Source organism: Saccopteryx leptura, chromosome 5, assembly GCF_036850995.1.
Source record: "Saccopteryx leptura isolate mSacLep1 chromosome 5, mSacLep1_pri_phased_curated, whole genome shotgun sequence".
Classification (NCBI taxonomy): Eukaryota; Metazoa; Chordata; class Mammalia; order Chiroptera; family Emballonuridae; genus Saccopteryx; species Saccopteryx leptura.
In genome coordinates this window covers 106,427,636-106,444,807 of record NC_089507.1, presented here as the reverse complement: position 1 = coordinate 106,444,807, position 17,172 = coordinate 106,427,636, and the positions used below count along the sequence as shown (strand labels likewise).

The 17,172-nt window shown below is 37.1% G+C and overlaps 1 protein-coding gene across 1 annotated transcript in view; it reads left to right on the top strand.

The window, feature by feature from the left end:
* CUBN (cubilin) overlaps window positions 1–17,172 on the top strand; it is a 306,316-nt gene that overhangs the window by 220,080 nt on the left and 69,064 nt on the right. The window contains exons 49-54 of the mRNA XM_066384573.1: window positions 1,111–1,282; window positions 2,011–2,217; window positions 4,749–4,898; window positions 6,692–6,813; window positions 7,720–7,945; window positions 10,407–10,594. Of these exons, the coding sequence (XP_066240670.1) occupies window positions 1,111–1,282; window positions 2,011–2,217; window positions 4,749–4,898; window positions 6,692–6,813; window positions 7,720–7,945; window positions 10,407–10,594 (1,065 nt within the window). The remainder of the gene's footprint in view (window positions 1–1,110; window positions 1,283–2,010; window positions 2,218–4,748; window positions 4,899–6,691; window positions 6,814–7,719; window positions 7,946–10,406; window positions 10,595–17,172) is intronic.

Here is a 17,172-nt window from a genome sequence, read left to right as displayed (position 1 = left end):
CTCCAGCGCCCGGGCCATCTTTGCTCCAATGGAGCCTTGGCTGCGGGAGGGGAAGAGAGAGACAGAGAGGAAGGAGGGGGGGTGGAGAAGCAAATGGGCGCTTCTCCTATGTGCCCTGGCCGGGAATCGAACCCAGGTCCCCCGCACGCCAGGCCAACGCTCTACCACTGAGCCAACCGGCCAGGGCCTCAAATCTTTTTTAAAAAGGAATATCAAACAACCACTCACTCAATTACTCTTTAGTTACTTCTAGATGTTTCTCTAACTGTGAAAACCAGGCATACTAAAACATTCACTTTGTTTTGTACAGAAGTGAAATGATATTTTGCCAATTATTATAATTATGTACTTAACTAGAGTTATTGTTTTATATTTGGAATCAACCATACTTCAATTTACTTTTTAAAATTCAAATTAGTAAGAGAATTGAAGCTTGAATCCATTAGTAATTAGAAAAGAACTATTTATTTAATTTGAATTACTTTTCAAGGACTTTTGAAAATATTTGATTATATAACTTCACATCACTAGAAACTAAAATTTATGCCTTTGACCCTGACTGGATAACTCAGTTGGTTAGAGCATCACCCTGATATACAAAGGTTGTGGATTCGATCATGAGTCAGGGCACATATAAGAACAGACAGATGTTTCTGTCTCTTTTCTTCCCTTCTTCACTTGCTAAAATCAATCAATAAATTTTTTAAAATAAAATTTAAATTGTCCTTTTAAATAGCCAGGGTCCTGATGCATTGTGAAAAAAACTGCCCATCAGTGAACGCTGAGAACTAAGCTGTAAGCATGTTGGCCCATCTACTTTCTGCCTAGAGCATGATTTCCTGTTGCTGAGAGTGGAGTAGTTTTTCATTTGTCACCGCATGGCAAGAGGGCATTACTGCTGTTTTCATTTAGTGAAATGACCCTGAGGCCACAAAATGAGCTCCAGGTAACAGTGGTTTGTGGCACTGGGCTAGAAGCCTGTTGTTAAGTAATTTATTTTAGCACAGGGTTTTCTTAGAAAGAAGTGCGTCTGGGCTGGGAATATAACTTCCTAGGAAACAGTCAGTAAGATGGACTGTCGATCTAAAGGTTAAATTGTTTTTTTAATAGGTATTCAATGGCATTAGAAGTAACTCACCCGAGCTCAAGAAGCTGTGTAGCAGTGTGAATATAAGTGAAGAGATCAAATCTTCAGGCAATACAATGAGAGTCATTTATTTCACTGATGGATCCAGGCCATATGGAGGCTTTGCTGCTTCCTACACTTCCAGTGAAGATGCAGGTAATATAGAATGTAATAAGTACATATGCATTGCAGATGTCCCTACAGCTATTCCCAACAGCGGCAGAGTCTTCTATTTTCACCTTAGTGTTTAGAGTTACACTTAAGATGCTCCATGTAAGACAGACATGCATAACCAGATAGAAAATCCATGCTGGATAAAAGTTTTAAAAATTAAAAGTACCTTTGGTTTTGGAAAGAAAATTACCATTGTGGAATAAGACTTAAAAAAAATGCTATTAGAGTCCTGGCCAGGTAGTTCAGGTGGTTAGAGAATTGCCCCCATATGCCAAGATTATGGGTTTGATTCCCAGTCACAACACATACAAGATCAACCAAGAAGGGAGGAAGGAAGGAAGGAAGGAAGGAAGGAAGGAAGGAAGGAAGGAAGGAAGGAAGGAAGGAAGGAAGGAAGGAAGGAAGGGAGGAAGGGAGGGAGAATGGGAGGGAGGGAGGGAGGGAGGAGGGAGGGAGGGAGGGAGGGAGGGAGGGAGGAAGGAAGGGAAAATAAAGAAGCTCCTTATTTTTGCACATATTTTGTCCTAAACCCACAGAAACTTTCGCCATAGTTGGCATATATGAGCCAGTCCTTTATCCACAACCTTGACTTCACCTAGAAAAACAAGTGAAAACATTAAAATATTATTTTAGTTATTGTTTCTATATTGTTTGTATCTTGTTATGGCATGAGTTTTATTACTAATTTCTCTGTTGCCTTGTTTTTTTAGTGTGTGGCGGGTCCCTTATAAATTCACCTGAAGGAAACTTTACTTCTCCTGGCTATAATGGAGTCAGTAATTACTCAAGAAACCTAAACTGTGAATGGACTCTCAGCAATCCAAAACAGGGAAATTCATCCATTTACATTCATTTTGAGGATTTTTATCTAGAAAGTCACCAAGACTGTCAATTTGATGTCTTAGAGTTTCGAGTGGGTGAGTTCAATCAAGATCCATGTTCTCCCATTTATCCACAGTACTCTTCTTATGCCTGGAGACCACCAATGATAAAAGGAGTCAGATGGTTATAATACACTGCTCACAAAAATTAGGGGGTATTTCAAGACCAATATGAAGAGATTAAAATAAAGCATTTGATTTTTTTATTAAGCAAGAACATCAGAAAAGCAAATGATAAGTCAAAGAAAGTTGTTCAATTATGCAAATGAGATGCAAAACCAACTTTTATTTCATTGGTGAAAATGCACTATACAGAAGGCTGAAAGTACTGGAGTATCTGCACGTTCCCTGATCCCCTATTTTTTGTGAGCAGTATATATGTGCATATGATCCAAAAGAAGGTTGGTCAGACAAAGCAATAATTCTGTGTGAGCCCAGCTGAGGAAAACATGTCCTATGAACCGTGAGAGAGATGGGTCTGTGTTTACACCAGACCGTATGTCTCAATTGATGTGAGTGAGATTTACCCAGGAGAGATTCTAGTTTGTCTTTGCTCTCTTAATGAGTTTAAGTGATCTCTTCAACTGTAATCTATACTCAAGACTCCTTTCCTCAGAGACGGGGACATACCAATAAAATGCTCAGAATGTCAATAGTTTACTGAACTTACAGGATTCACAGAAGCAGCTGTGGAATTCTACTTAGGCCTTAGAAATCAAAAGAAGTTTTGAATTGTACCAGATGGAGAAGCACATGGAAGCTATTTGAGGAATGATCCTCTGAGCAGTCAAGTTTCTCTCTGATTTCATGATAACAAAGGATTGAGCTATACTTGATAAACCATAATTCTCTTAAGAATGTTTAAATATCTTCATTCGTGAAAGATGAATTTTCTCTTATCGTCATGGCATAGATTATCCATTAAATTGCTCCCATCAATAATACATTGACATTGACACTATTTTCCAGTTAAAAAAAAAAATAGTAGGGGGAGGGGGAGGGGCACAAAGAAAACTAGATAGAAGGTGACAGAGGACAATCTGACTTTGGGTGATGGGTATGCAACATAATTGAACAATAAGATAACCTGGACTTGTTATCTTTGAATATATGTATCCTGATTTATTGATGTCGCCCCATTAAAAAAATAAAATTATTAAAAAAAAATAGTAGAGAAGGAAAGTAACACTGTAGATTGCCTATGCTGTCCGAGTTTCACTAAGTTCCTTGTTACTGCAAAAAAGAAAAGGAAGCTGAATGCAACAAAGGCTAATGTAATCTTTTGGAGGCAATGTTTTGGAGCAACTTAAAGCATCAATGATGGGTTAGAGAACATGGAGGACAGAAATTTCTGGGATAATTAGATAAAGGCTATGGTCATAGACCAATTACCTCAGCAGGAAAATAATCTGGGCTCTCTGAGGTAGATATCTCTAAGGTTTATAAGATGAATGGAAGTTATAGTTTCAGAATGTTCGTGATATGATTCTGGTAAACCCTCACCACCTCCACCTGGCTCAAAATGACTGGCTTATGGTATCAAATAAAGCATCTCTGTATCAGCTTAATGCAATCTTCTCTCTATTCCCTCATTTAGAGGCAGTTACATACTAGATTTATAAGATCAGTGATCTTGTTTGATTGAAAAAATAAAAACAGAAAGCAGAAGTATGAGCTCTGCAGATGTTCTATAAATGTTAATCAAGCTTGTGTAAAAAATAATCTTCACAAAAAATATTCAGCTCCAAATATGATTGTTCTTAGTCTGAGTACTAAATATACTATTTATTTTAGTTGATTAAATACAGTGAAGAAATCATTAAAATATGAGATACTTACCACTTTTATCTTGATAATATATTTAGTCACTTTTGGTAATATATATATATATATCTTTTTTTAAGTGAGAGGCTGGGAGGCAGAGACAGACTCCTGCATGTGCCTCAGCCAGGATCCACTCAGCAAGCTCCCTGCAGGGTGATGCTCTGCCCATCTGGGGCTTGTTTCATTGTTCAGCAACTGAGCCATTTCAGCACTTGAAGCAAGGCCATAGAGCCATCCTCAGTGCCCAGAGCCAACCTGCTCAACCCATTTGAGCCATGCCTGCAGGGAGGGGGGAGCAAGAAAGAAAGAGGAGGGGGAAAGAAGTAGATGGTCACTTCTCCTGTGTGCCCTGACCAGGAATCAAACCAGGGACTTTCAAATGCCGGGTGGCCTGGTAATATATTTCTTACTTTCTAAAAAAAGGCACAATCAAAAGTTATTTTAAAAATAAAATTAGTTTCATAAAATAATTATGAAAACATAAATTGGAAGAAAATGGAAGCAGCATTTGAGAAAGAGGCCCATACCAAAATAGCATTCCCCCCCCCCCCCACATCAGAGGGACTCTTTTGCAATTAACAAAGATGGAGAGAAAATTTTTTTAAATGGCCTCTGTTTAAGAAGAGTTTAAATATGTCAATGAATACTTTGAAAGTTTTTTATTATTGATTTCTACTGAATTCACTGACTATATTTCTTAAATGTTATATAAATAATGGCACTTGATGTGCTGTTTTGTTCAGGTAATGCTGATGGGCCTCTGATAGGGCGACTTTGTGGACAATCAGCACCTACAGTGCCATTGGTTATACCTTATCCTCAGGTATGGATACACTTCGTCACCAATGAGCATGTAGAACATGTCGGGTTCCATGCAGAGTATTTCTTTACAGGTAAGACTTATGATGAAGCTCTGAGACTCTGGCAATAAAATAATTTATAACATTTTTATAACACAAAGATCTCATATATGTTTTTTTAGATTCATTTTTAGGTTGCTATTAGTTTTGTTGTTCATGTCAGTACGACATTCCAAATTGCATTTTCTTTTTTGGTTGTTGCTGATATCTAGGAATTAAAATTTTTTTACATTGATCTTTAGCCCAGAGATCTTGCTATACTTTCATTAGGTTTAGCATTTTGTCTATAATTATCTTTGGTTTTTCTGTGTAAATAATTATATCTTCTGCAAATGATAGTGCTTTTCTTTTTCAGCCCCAATATTTCATTTCTTTTTATAGTATTATTCACTAGCTAAGGCATCATTGTAATTCTGAATGGAAAAGATGATAGTATCTTGTTTTGACCTTAAGGTCAATGCCTATGACATTTCAATGTTAAAATATATTGGTTGTTCTTAGGTTTTTAATAAATACTACTTTTCAGAATAGTCCTTTAAATTCTTAGTGTACAAAATGTGTTTTTATTGTTTGTTTTTTACTGTGAATGGATATTTTATTAAATAATTTTTCTGCATCTATTGAGATGATCCTAGTTTCCTCTTTTAATATATTAATATGATAAATTATATTGAAAGAGTTTTCTCTTTGTTAAATCATTATTTGATTTCCAGGATAAATCTTGCCTGGTCAGGATGTATGTTTTGAACATATTACTGGATATTATTCGTTAATGTTTTGTGTTGAACTTGCATCTGTGATATTCAGTTTGCACCTGTAAGTTCCACCTATGACAGGCAGCAATACTCCTGCCTGCTTCTTTGGGCCATTAAAGCTTTTCTAGTTCTTTCTGCTAACATGGCTGTCCTTTATGATTCGCAATTTTATGTAAAACTTTCAACTCCAGTCCTGGGTTTCCTCGGGGTTGAAGGCCATATGTTCTCTTTCTGCCTGGTCATCAAAATCTTAGACCCCACTCCCTGGGGCCACATCTTGATTCTGTATCCTCTCAGACTGTGCACTTTTGGTGTGAGTTTACACCTCAGAATGTGGATGCACTTATTGTTTGTTGATTTTTGAGATCTGATTTCTTTCCATTAAATTTGGAAATCAATCAAAATATGTTTTGGTTATAGTTTAATCTAACATCTTTTGTGTTATAATCAAATGGTTGATTGGGAGAAAGAGTGAGATTATTCACTCAGTCAACCATCTTGCCAATTTATTTTTCTCTAATTAGATTGAAAAAAAGGAGTCAGATGGCAGGAAGCATTATTTGTGTGAAACATCACACTATACTATGCTTTATAAATGTATCTGTTTTTCAACTCGCTATGCTAATGTACCCTTTGATAGCTGACTACAGACATTTGTGCTTATTATCAAATGACAAAATCTTTTATTATGCTACTGATCATATTCTACCAGCTTGTCTTTATTTTCACTGCCCCAGTTTTTTTTTAAGGAAGGCAATGTTATTTACTTTGTCCCTAGTACATTTACTCTCAGTTATACACATGTCTAATTATTCTTGATTTATTGTACAAATTATTTTCTTTTTGCTTTGTACTACACTCAGGGCTGTTTTCACTATGTGATTCTGTGCATGGGGCATGGGGTTCTGTTTTATTTCTAATCTTGCACCCAGTTTTACTTTGCTTTATCCAATTTCATCTATTTATTCATTTAATTTTTCATCATAAGATATGATAGCTTTAAGTACTACTTACCTTGGCTTTGCAGGGTTGTGTTTTTTCTTATTTAGAAGATTACAATTCTAATTTCAGACTGTGGTGGAATACAAATAGGTGAGAGTGGAGTGATTGCAAGTCCCAACTATCCAGCCTCTTATGACAACTTGAACCACTGTTCTTGGTTATTGGAAGCCCCACAAGGCCACACGATCACTGTGAGTTCTGATGACTGAGTAAATTACTTCTGAGAGTATAGAACAGGGGTAGTCAACCTTTTTATACCTACCGCCCACTTTTGTATCTCTGTTAGTAGTAAAATTTTATAACCGCCCACCAGTCCCACAGTAATTGTGATTTATAAAGTAGGGAAGCAACTTTACTTTATAAAATTTATAAAGCAGAGTTACAGCAAGTTAAAGCATATAATAATAATTACTTACCAAGTACTTTATGTCGGATTTTCGCTATGTTTGGCAGAATAAATCTTTATAAAACAACTTACTGTAGTTAAATCTATCTTTTTATTTATACTTTGGTTGCTCTGCCACCACCCACCATGAAAGCTGGAACACCCACTAGTGGGCGGTAAGGACCAGGTTGACTACCACTGCTATACAACTATAATATTATGTCCTGTGTGGGAACAGAGTTCTTTTAATAAGCAAATACTAGGCTTTGACCTTGCAGTTAGATCATTTTCTCCCTAAAATTCTCTCATTAGCATATGTACATGGACTTCTATAAATTTACAATTAATGAAGAATGAGCTCCCTTTTTCAAGCATTGGAGACAATTGGAAGACCGTTCTGCATTCAGGAGAGAGGTGTATTCATGTTCTTGATATGACTTGCCATCCCAGCCCAGAGGACTGAAGAGTTCCCCCTAATCACTCCAATTTGGAGAGAAATATCCCTTTTCCAATTTCCAAGAGAAATTTCAATAAGGAAAAAAAGGTGTTGGTCAGGAGAGAATCAAAGAAGAAATATAAATACAAAATTGCATAAATTAAAACAAAATAAAAGGATTTGTGGGGATCTTATCTAACTCTAGGTAGATAAACTCACAACTCACTTATAAAATAATAAACAGTGCCTCATTATTGCTTTTTTTCTTTCCTGCAGCTTACATTTAGTGACTTTGATATTGAAAACCATGCAACCTGTGCTTGGGACTCTGTGACTGTCATGAATGGTGGTTCACCTGGATCACCCATAATAGGACAATACTGTGGAAGTTCAAATCCCAGGCCAATCCAATCTGGTTCTAACCAGCTGGTGGTAATTTTTAACTCAGATCATTCAGTGCAAAATGGTGGATTTTATGCTACGTGGAGCACACATACATTAGGTAAAAGAAACATTCTCTGCACTTACTATCTTTTTTCATTGGGATATTTTTTAAATTTAATAACTAATTCCACAAGTGTGTATTTTGTACCTACTCTTTGTAAGACTCAATTCTAAATGTGCCATCTCATGTAGTAACCCTGTAAGGAAGACACAATACCAGTACATATTTCTTCCAGTATGCATAGGCAGAAATTTAGGATATATGGGTTAATAATTTGCCTAGGTCATGTAGCTAATAATTTGTAGAGTTGGGATTTGAATAAAGACAGTGGAGTACAGAAACTTTGGTCTTAACACTTCACTCTTCTGCCTCCATAGGCAAAAGAGCAAGGCACAGCCAAAGAATCACAAGTAATAGAAAAGGTGTGTTGGAATTACAAGTATTAGGTCTACTGGAAAGTTCTGTCTATTTTTGGAATAAAACAAACACAAATTCTTCTGACTTAATTTATGTGGCACTCATCTTGAATATTTCCACGCCAATCCTATCTTCCGAATATGGTCCAAAATGGTTTGCTGAGCTGAATTAAGCTTTTCTGTGATCTCCGATGTTGTCAGAAAAGGATCTTGCTCCAACATGGTCTTAACAACATCGTCATCGATCAAAGATGGTCGCCCAGAACGTGGCTTATCAGAAAGGTCAAAATCACCTGTTTTGAATTTTTTGAACCATCTTCTGCATATCCTATCAGAAACTGTACCTTCACCAAACACTTTCAATAAATTTCTACATGCTTCTGTAGCATTTCTTCCTTGTTGAAATTCATATACAATACAGTGGTGTAAACGAACTTTATCAGTAGCCATGGGTACACTGTCACTTCACACATAAGACTAACGTGAATCAACTTTGTTTTAGTTAATTTGCTACATCAGTATGTATACATTAAGTAATAAAAATAGAGAGGCACACATGTGCCAAATAAACATGGGCTTACATGTCTAAACTTGTGATAGAAACGGACAGAACTTTCTGGTAGACCTAATAATTTAACGTAATCAGAGCCTGGAGAAGAACTAAATGAGTGGTGAGCTGAAGGCAGGAAGATAAGCAGTCTGCGTCGTGAAGAACCGTGGCTTCCATATTATCCTTTGAGTAGTGTGGGAAGCCATTAAAGAGCACTGCGCAACAAAATAACAAAACAAGATTTGTGATTCTAAGATGAATGCTCTCAAAAAAAAAAAAAAGGAATGCTCTGCTTGTAGCACATGGCAAATAATCATACATTTGATTTCTAAGGATATAACTTTTATGCATATAAAGTATGAACTTCATGGAAGTTCCCAGAAAATATAAGAACTTGCATCAGATACTTTAGTCAAGACTTCTTTAAAGCCTTACAAGGTCACACAGAAAGGGTAGTTCTTTCCAGGAGAGTCAGAGTTATTATGGGGATTTTTATGAAATGAGTCATATTTCTCCACTGGTTGCTGTTGAAGTCAGAGAGTTTTTTTAAATAAACCACTGGTTTTCCAAGGGTTTAGAAGGGTTAAATACAGGCCCTGGCCTATTGGCTTAGTGGGAAAGTGTTGGCTTGGCATGTGAATGCTCTGAGTTCGATCCCCAGCCAAGGCACACAGAAGCACCCATCTGCTTCTCCACTCCTCCCCCTACTCCTCTCACTTCTCTCTCTCTCTTCTCCTCCCCTCTTGCAGCCAAGGCTCGATTAGAGTGAGTTGGCCCTGGACATTTAGGATGGCTCCATGGCCTCCACCTAAGGCGCTAAAAAATGGTTTTCATTGCAACAGAGCAATGCCCCAGATGGGCAGAGCATTGCCCCCTAGTGGGCTTGCTGGGTGGATCCTGGTCAGGGCACATGTGGGAGTCTCTCTTTGCCTCCCCCCCCTCACTAAAATAAAAAAAAATTAAAAAGAAAAAGAGAAGGGTTAAATACATTTTTCAGTCATATAAAGCAATTCTAGATTTTTCTTTATGTCAATCCATATGATTTATTTTCATTCATCAGTGTTTTGGTATAAATGAATCAGGGCCTTAATAGGAGAAAATTCCCCTTCTCAAAATTATTTGCTCTCAAGCCTGTGTGTTAAATTACAAATGAGTATAGACTTGTATTCTGATGTGTTAGTGGTAATAAAATACAGAATTTGGGATTTGGGGGCCACAAATATTACATAGCCCCAAGGAGAATATAACATATTGGTATAATTTGAAGGCAGGATTGAAGTCCATCCTCTTTATCCCAAGGATTAGGGCTCTCAGTTGAGTTCATAGAGCTGTGACAGAACAGTAACAGCCAAAGCTTCCTATGGATTCAGAGCACCTTACATTATTAAGCATTCTTGTTGTATACCTTCTCTGAAGGCCAGGGACTCATACATAAAGAAAGAACCAAAATCTCGCATTTAGAAATGTGTCTTCTCTACAAGTCTTGGGTTATCAAAATTGTGTTATTGCTTTTTTCTGGAAATTAATGACTTTTTTCATAACAATTTTTAAGGTTGTGGTGGAATACTTCATTCAGATAATGGTACAATCAGATCCCCTCACTGGCCTCAGAATTTTCCTGAGAACAGCAGGTGTTCCTGGACAGTCATTACTCATGAAAGTAATCACTTGGAGATCAGCTTTGACAACAACTTCCTAATCCCCAGCAGCGATGGACAGTGTCAGAACAGCTTTGTGAAGGTTAGTGGGCTTGTTTATGTAATGGGAACAGAACGGGTTTGGTGAACATAAACATTTAGAGTAGAAATGACTCATTGCCTCTTAAAGTAAGAAAAGAACAATTTTGCTGCTTGGATTTCTTGAATTAAATAGTGAGAACTTTCAACAATTAGGAGTTAAACTTTGAACCACAACACACGTTACCCTGTGACTTTTGACTTGCTAATACACAGGCAAAGTAACTTAAGGAGATGGTTTTCTGGCCTAATTAAATTCTCGTGAGCATTGGTGCATCTTCCTTTCTGTAGAAAGGAAGAGAGAAGGCCAGATTTTGTTTGGTTGTTTCTTTTTCTTTCTTATTCTCTCTCCCTCTCTCTTTTCCTCATAGATCCTCTGGGACAAATGAATGTAAGGCACCATTACAGGCAACTTTTAAAGTATCCTATAAAAATTATAGAAGGCTAGAGAACTAATTAGTGCAGCCTTCACCTTGGCGTGAAGACCTCCCAAAATGAAGAGACCATGAGAGAAACCCATGTGAACTAATGAGTGGGGCAGTCAGAAAGGCGTCTTACAAATACTGCGCATGGGGCACTGACCTCACTTTCCATTGACTTTTATGACCATGAACACTGTATTATACATTCATTCCATCTGTGCTCTTTTGCATCTTATATGTTTTATCTCTAATAGGCTATGCTTTTTAGTAAAGAACATCTGCCTTAAGTTCACATTAGCCTGAACTTTATTCATATCTCTTGCATTTACCACCTGCATGTTCCCCTGTGAACTAACTAAACATTTGAATTTTAAATTACTCAACCATAAAGTAAAGAGAACAATCCCTACTTCAGTAGGATTGTTTTAAGCATTAGGGGTAATGTTACATAATAACAGTGTTCAGTACTTGAAATATAGAATCACCTACTGAATAAAAGTGGCTTTTATTATAATATTATTATTACATCATCTCAAATTATGTTTTGTATCTAATTGATCTATGCTTACCATTTAAGTAAAACTCCCATGCTTATATAAAATGCTTGTATAATAAGACACATTTAATATACATTTTTCTAATTATTTTTCATGAAACAAATGAACTCTCCCTCATGGACTGAGTCAATGTCTAATGTATAAATGTAAGACTTGAAAGTTCTTTACTTATAAAAATGAATCTGGCCCTGGCTAGTTGGCTCAGTGGGTAGAGCGTTGGCTTGGTATGCAGACACCCGGGTTTGATTCCCAGTCAGGACACACATGAGAAGCGACCATCTGCTTCTTCCTCTCCCCGTTTTCTCTTTCTCTTCTTCTCTCACAGCCAGTGGCTCAGTTGGTTCGAGTGTTGACCCAGGGCACTGAGGATAGCTTGGTTGATTGGAGCATCAGCCCCAGATGGGGGTTGCTGGGTGGATTCCTGTCAGGGCGTATGTGAGAGTTTATCTCTCTGTCTCGCCTTCTCTTACTTTAAAAAAATGGACTGAATAATAACTTTTGCCCATTTTTCCTCTGATGGAATGGGAATCTCTCTGACATCAGGCCAAGCCAACACCACTAGTTGTTGGTTCAACTCAGAGCCCTACCCAAACTAAGTGGCCTGGGGAAACATTCTTTTTCCCTACTGACCTACAACTCTTATTTCTGAGAAGAGATGCAAATGTTGGTGGGCAGAAACTGCAAGAAGAACCCACTATGACCAGCAAAACTAAACCTCACACCTCATGCAAAAATTAACTCAAAATAGACACAGACTGAAATATAAAATATGATACATAGCTCTACACTTTCAGGGGGGAAAATAGCAGAAGATATTCAAGACTTAGAGATAGGTGAAAAGTTCCTAGATTAAACATAAGAATGACCCACATAAAGAAAAATTAATAAATTTTATCTCATTAAAATTAAAATTTTTTTGTTTTGTGAATGTCTCTGTGAAGAGGATGAAAAGACAGGGTATAGACTGGAAGTAAAGATTACAAACCATGTATCTGACAACAGACTACTATTTAGAATATCTACAGAACTCTCAAACCCAGCAGTAAAAGTACTAAATTTCACCAGAGAAAATAAACAGATGGTAAATAAACATATGAAGGGATGTTCAACATCACTAGCTGCTAGGGAAAATGCAAACTAAAACCACGATCAGATAGTGCTACACACCTCTCAGAATGGCTACGGTTAATCACAGTGATAAACACCGAGACCTGGCAAGGATATGGAGAGCTGCATCACTGATCCACTGTTGGTGGGACTGTGGAACGGTCCAGCCACTCTGAAAAACAGTTCGGTAGTTTCTTACACAACTAAACATACACTTACCATAAGATCTAACAATTTTGCTTTGGGCATTCATGCCAGAGTAATAATGCAAACTAGTTCTACACAAAACCTTGTTTATCAATGTTCATAGCAGCTCTATTTATAATAGCCCCAAGCTGGAATCAGTGAAAATGTCCTTCAGCAGTTGAATGATTAACCAAACTATAGCATATACAAACCATGGACTACATCACCTCAATAAAAACAAACTATTGACAGACTATCAATTTAGACAATTCACCAGGGAGTTTTGCCAAGTAAAAAAGCCAACCTCAAATTGTTACATAATCTGCCTGACCAGATGGTGGCACAATAGATAGAGCATTCACCTGGGATGCTGAGGACCCAGGCTCAAAACCCTGGATTGCCGGCATGAGAGAGGGCTCATCTGGCTTGAGCAAGGGTTCACCAGCTTGAGTGCAGGGTCGCTAGCTGGAGCCTGGGATCATAGATCCTTTGGACACTGGCTTGAAGCCGAAGGTCACTGGCTTACCTGAAACCCCCCAGTTAAGATACATATAAGAAAGCAATCAATGAACAACTAAAGCAACAACTACCAGTTGATGCTTCTCATCTCTCTCCTTTCCTGTTTCTGTCTCTCTCTCTCTCTCACACACACACACACACAAAAGAACTTATCATAATGTATTTTTCCATTTATATAATGTTCTGGAAATGGCAATATTTTAGGAATCAAGGACAGACACCAGAGGTAAAGAGCCAGGGGTGTGAAAGTTAATAATTATCAAGAGTCTCAAATTTATAAAATGGCAACTCTAGGGATCCTCATGGTGTTGAAACTATCAAATGTGGTGGTATAGGCCTTGTATGTAACTAAATATTTACACACAAGTGTAAATACAAGTTAAACTGACTGGGAAACTAAGCAAAATTGTTGGATTGTCATGATGTCAATATTGTTATAATATGCTATAGTTTTGCAGTATATTAATTTGGGGAACACTGTAAAATGTGTATGGGACTTCTCTTCTTTATATCTTACAAACACATATGAATCTGGACTTATCTCATGAAACATTAATTTTTTTCAAAAGTTACTTGAATGATAAAATACCACTTGCAGTTAGGCTGAGTTATCGAAAACCTTAAGTAGGTCAAAAAGTTTTTGACCAGATGACAATTTCATAACATTTTGTAGACCCAGTATATAGTTTCATGAGTCCTGGGTCATCTCCCCACTGACATAAATTCTTGACTGACAGGGCAACAGTAAATACTTAGTAACTCTTTAAGAGTATTATCATGACAACATTTGTGGTCTTGGGCCAAAAGAGCTGTCAAATCCATAATTAATGACTTCAGAAAGGTATAAGCACTGAGTAGTCTTAAAATTCTATACTATAGAACTTGAGATTCTTTATAAATATTAACTCCTATCACTTTGCCTGGTAGTAATGTTTGTAAAAATAGTATATGTAGATATTAGTAAATTATGTTTATAATTTTACAAAATGTATATAGAAAACTTCTGTATGTTATTTCCCTGGATAGCTAAGGGGGGGAAATAAAAATAACTTAAAGGGAGTGTAGGAAAAATTGATAGTATGCATTTTTTTCCTGACACTTAAAATTTTTTTTTAAATTACACTTTGCATTCAATATTATTTTGTATTAGTTGTGTACAGCATAATGATTAGACAGTCATATACTTTGCAAAATGGTCTTCCCGATACTTCTAGGACCGAGTATTATTGACTACATTCCCTGTGCTATCTTTTACATCCCCATGACTATTTCATAACTTTCAGCTTTTACTTCTTCATCCTTTCACCTTTTTTACCCAGTCCCCCAAGTCCCCTGCCCTCTGGAAACCATTAGTCTGTTCTCTGTCTCTATGAGGCTGTTTCAGTTTTGTTTGTTCATTAGATTCCACATATAAGTGAAATTATATGGTATTTGTCTTTCTCTGACTCACTTTACTTAGCATATACCTTCCAGGTCCATCCATGCTGTTGCAGATGGTAAGATTTCATTCTTGTTTAAGGTTGAGTAATATTCCATTTTATATCCTATGCACCACCACGTTTTTATTCACGTGTCTGTTGATGGGCACTTAGGCTGCTGCCATATCTTGGCTATTGTCAATAACACTGCATATTCTTTCAAAGTACTGTTTTGGTTTTCTTCAGATATACACCCAGAAGTATAATCCCTGGATCATAAGGTAGTTCCATATTTAATTTTTTGAGGACCATTAATACTGTTTTCCATAATGCTACACCAATCTGCATTCCCACCAACATGCATAAGGGTTCCCATTTTTCCACATCCTCTCCAACACTTGCTGTTTGTTGATTTATTGATGAGCGCCATTCTGACAGGTGTAGGGTGATATTGTATGTGGTTTTAATTTGCATTTCTCTGATGATTAGTGATACTAAGCATCTTTTCATATGTCTACTGGCCATCTGTATGTTCTCTTTGGAGAAGTGTCTGTTTAGGTCCTCTACCCATTTTTAACTTGAATTGTTTGTTTTTGGGTGAGTTGTATCCTAACACATTTTTTCATCTTAGATATTTGACAGAATATCTGTGCTTTTGTTCTCAGTAGCTCCAATGCCAGGCTCTTCCCACAGCTAATAAATGGGAATATAATTTGACTTTAATAAGATAACTTTAATGAATGCTAGTGTTTAAAAATAAATTGAAATGATGTCACTCTAAAAAACAGAAAAATATTAAAATGGTGTTATGAATCATGCTTATACCTTTTTCTATGGACTGATTTGCCAATAGAAATGTTTTTAATGGCTTGATGTTTTATTGCTTTGTTGAGAAATATTCTTGAGAGTGGTATGTTCACATGAGTAATTTTGTATAATTTGATATAAAAAAGTCAAATAGTCAAGGAAGGTATCCAAACCTGATTACTTTCTTATCTTCTTGGGTTAGATAATTATCAGTTATGGGGGGGGCTGTCTTGTCCTGTGCATCCCTGGCCCCTACTTACAACATGCCAGCGCACACCAAGTGTAACACAGATGCCTCCAGACATTGCTAACTAGTCCCTGGGGAGGGCAAGGTCGCTCCCAGTTGAGAGCAATATACTTTATTTAATAGTATTTTTCCCCAATAATATGTATTCATTACTTAATATCAATATTTTTCCTGAGTGACTCAACATTTAATACCATGATCTTTTGCCTGAACTACTGTAAAACCCTCCTGGCTGATCTCCCAGAATCCCCCTTTTCCTTCTATCCTCTATATTGTAATGTTTTCCAAAAATTAAGCGTCATTGAGCCTTAAGCTTTCCAGAGGTTCTGTGCCTTGTGCAGGACAGTGGGTCAGATGGCTAACTGGCCACAGGCCTACATGAACTCTGTAGCCTTCCCTCACACCTTCCTCAGTTTCTCTCTGTTCTTTGAACTGGATGTGCCTTTTCCTGTCATGGGCTTCTTCAGGCAGGCTCACTGCTGCCCATATCAGGTGTGGCTCCTTATTATATACTCTCAACAGCTCCATTACAACCCCTTTCAAAGTTGGAATGCTGTATTTAAATTTGTAAATTTTAATGATTATGTCATTCACCAGGCTGGTTAGGATCAGCTTGAGTTGAAACTTTGATGCCTGTGATTTACTCCTCAGCAACTATTTTTCAAATTAACATATCAGTTATTTCTTTTAAAGTGGCCAAGCTAATTAAATGACAGACTAGATCTACCTGGGAGTTATTAACCTAGCCTTAGTGAATAACAGCACATAGTGACTGAATCTCATCCTTTCTCACCATGAACCTTAAAATTCAACCCTGGCAGGAAGTCTGCTATGATTTATTCCAATATATGCTTGGAATACATGTCTACTTTCTTCATGCTACACAAAAATAGCAACTTAAACAGGCTTCTTGCCTTATAACCCACAATTTTCCATCTACCCATGTCGAATGGTAAGCCCCACAGTAGCATGCGTTTCTCTCTCTCTCTTTCTCTCTTTCATACCCAGCAAGCTCAGCTACCTGGATCAGGTCAACTAGAGAACATAAGAGGAAACTAGGTAGTGATTAGTGTTTTTAAAGACTACTGCCTAGCTACCCAACATTAGACACAAACTTCTTGAAAGAGTCAAAAATGGGATATGCTATTAAAATGCTGCTTAAAAATATTATTCACTTAAAAATATTATTCTCAAAAGAAAATATTGCAAATTTGCATGAGTTTTACTATTATGTGTAGGCCTATACAGTGATCTCTCATCTGTTGTGGGGGGCTAGGTTCCAGAACCCCCCGCGATAAGCAAAAATCCACAAAGTAGCA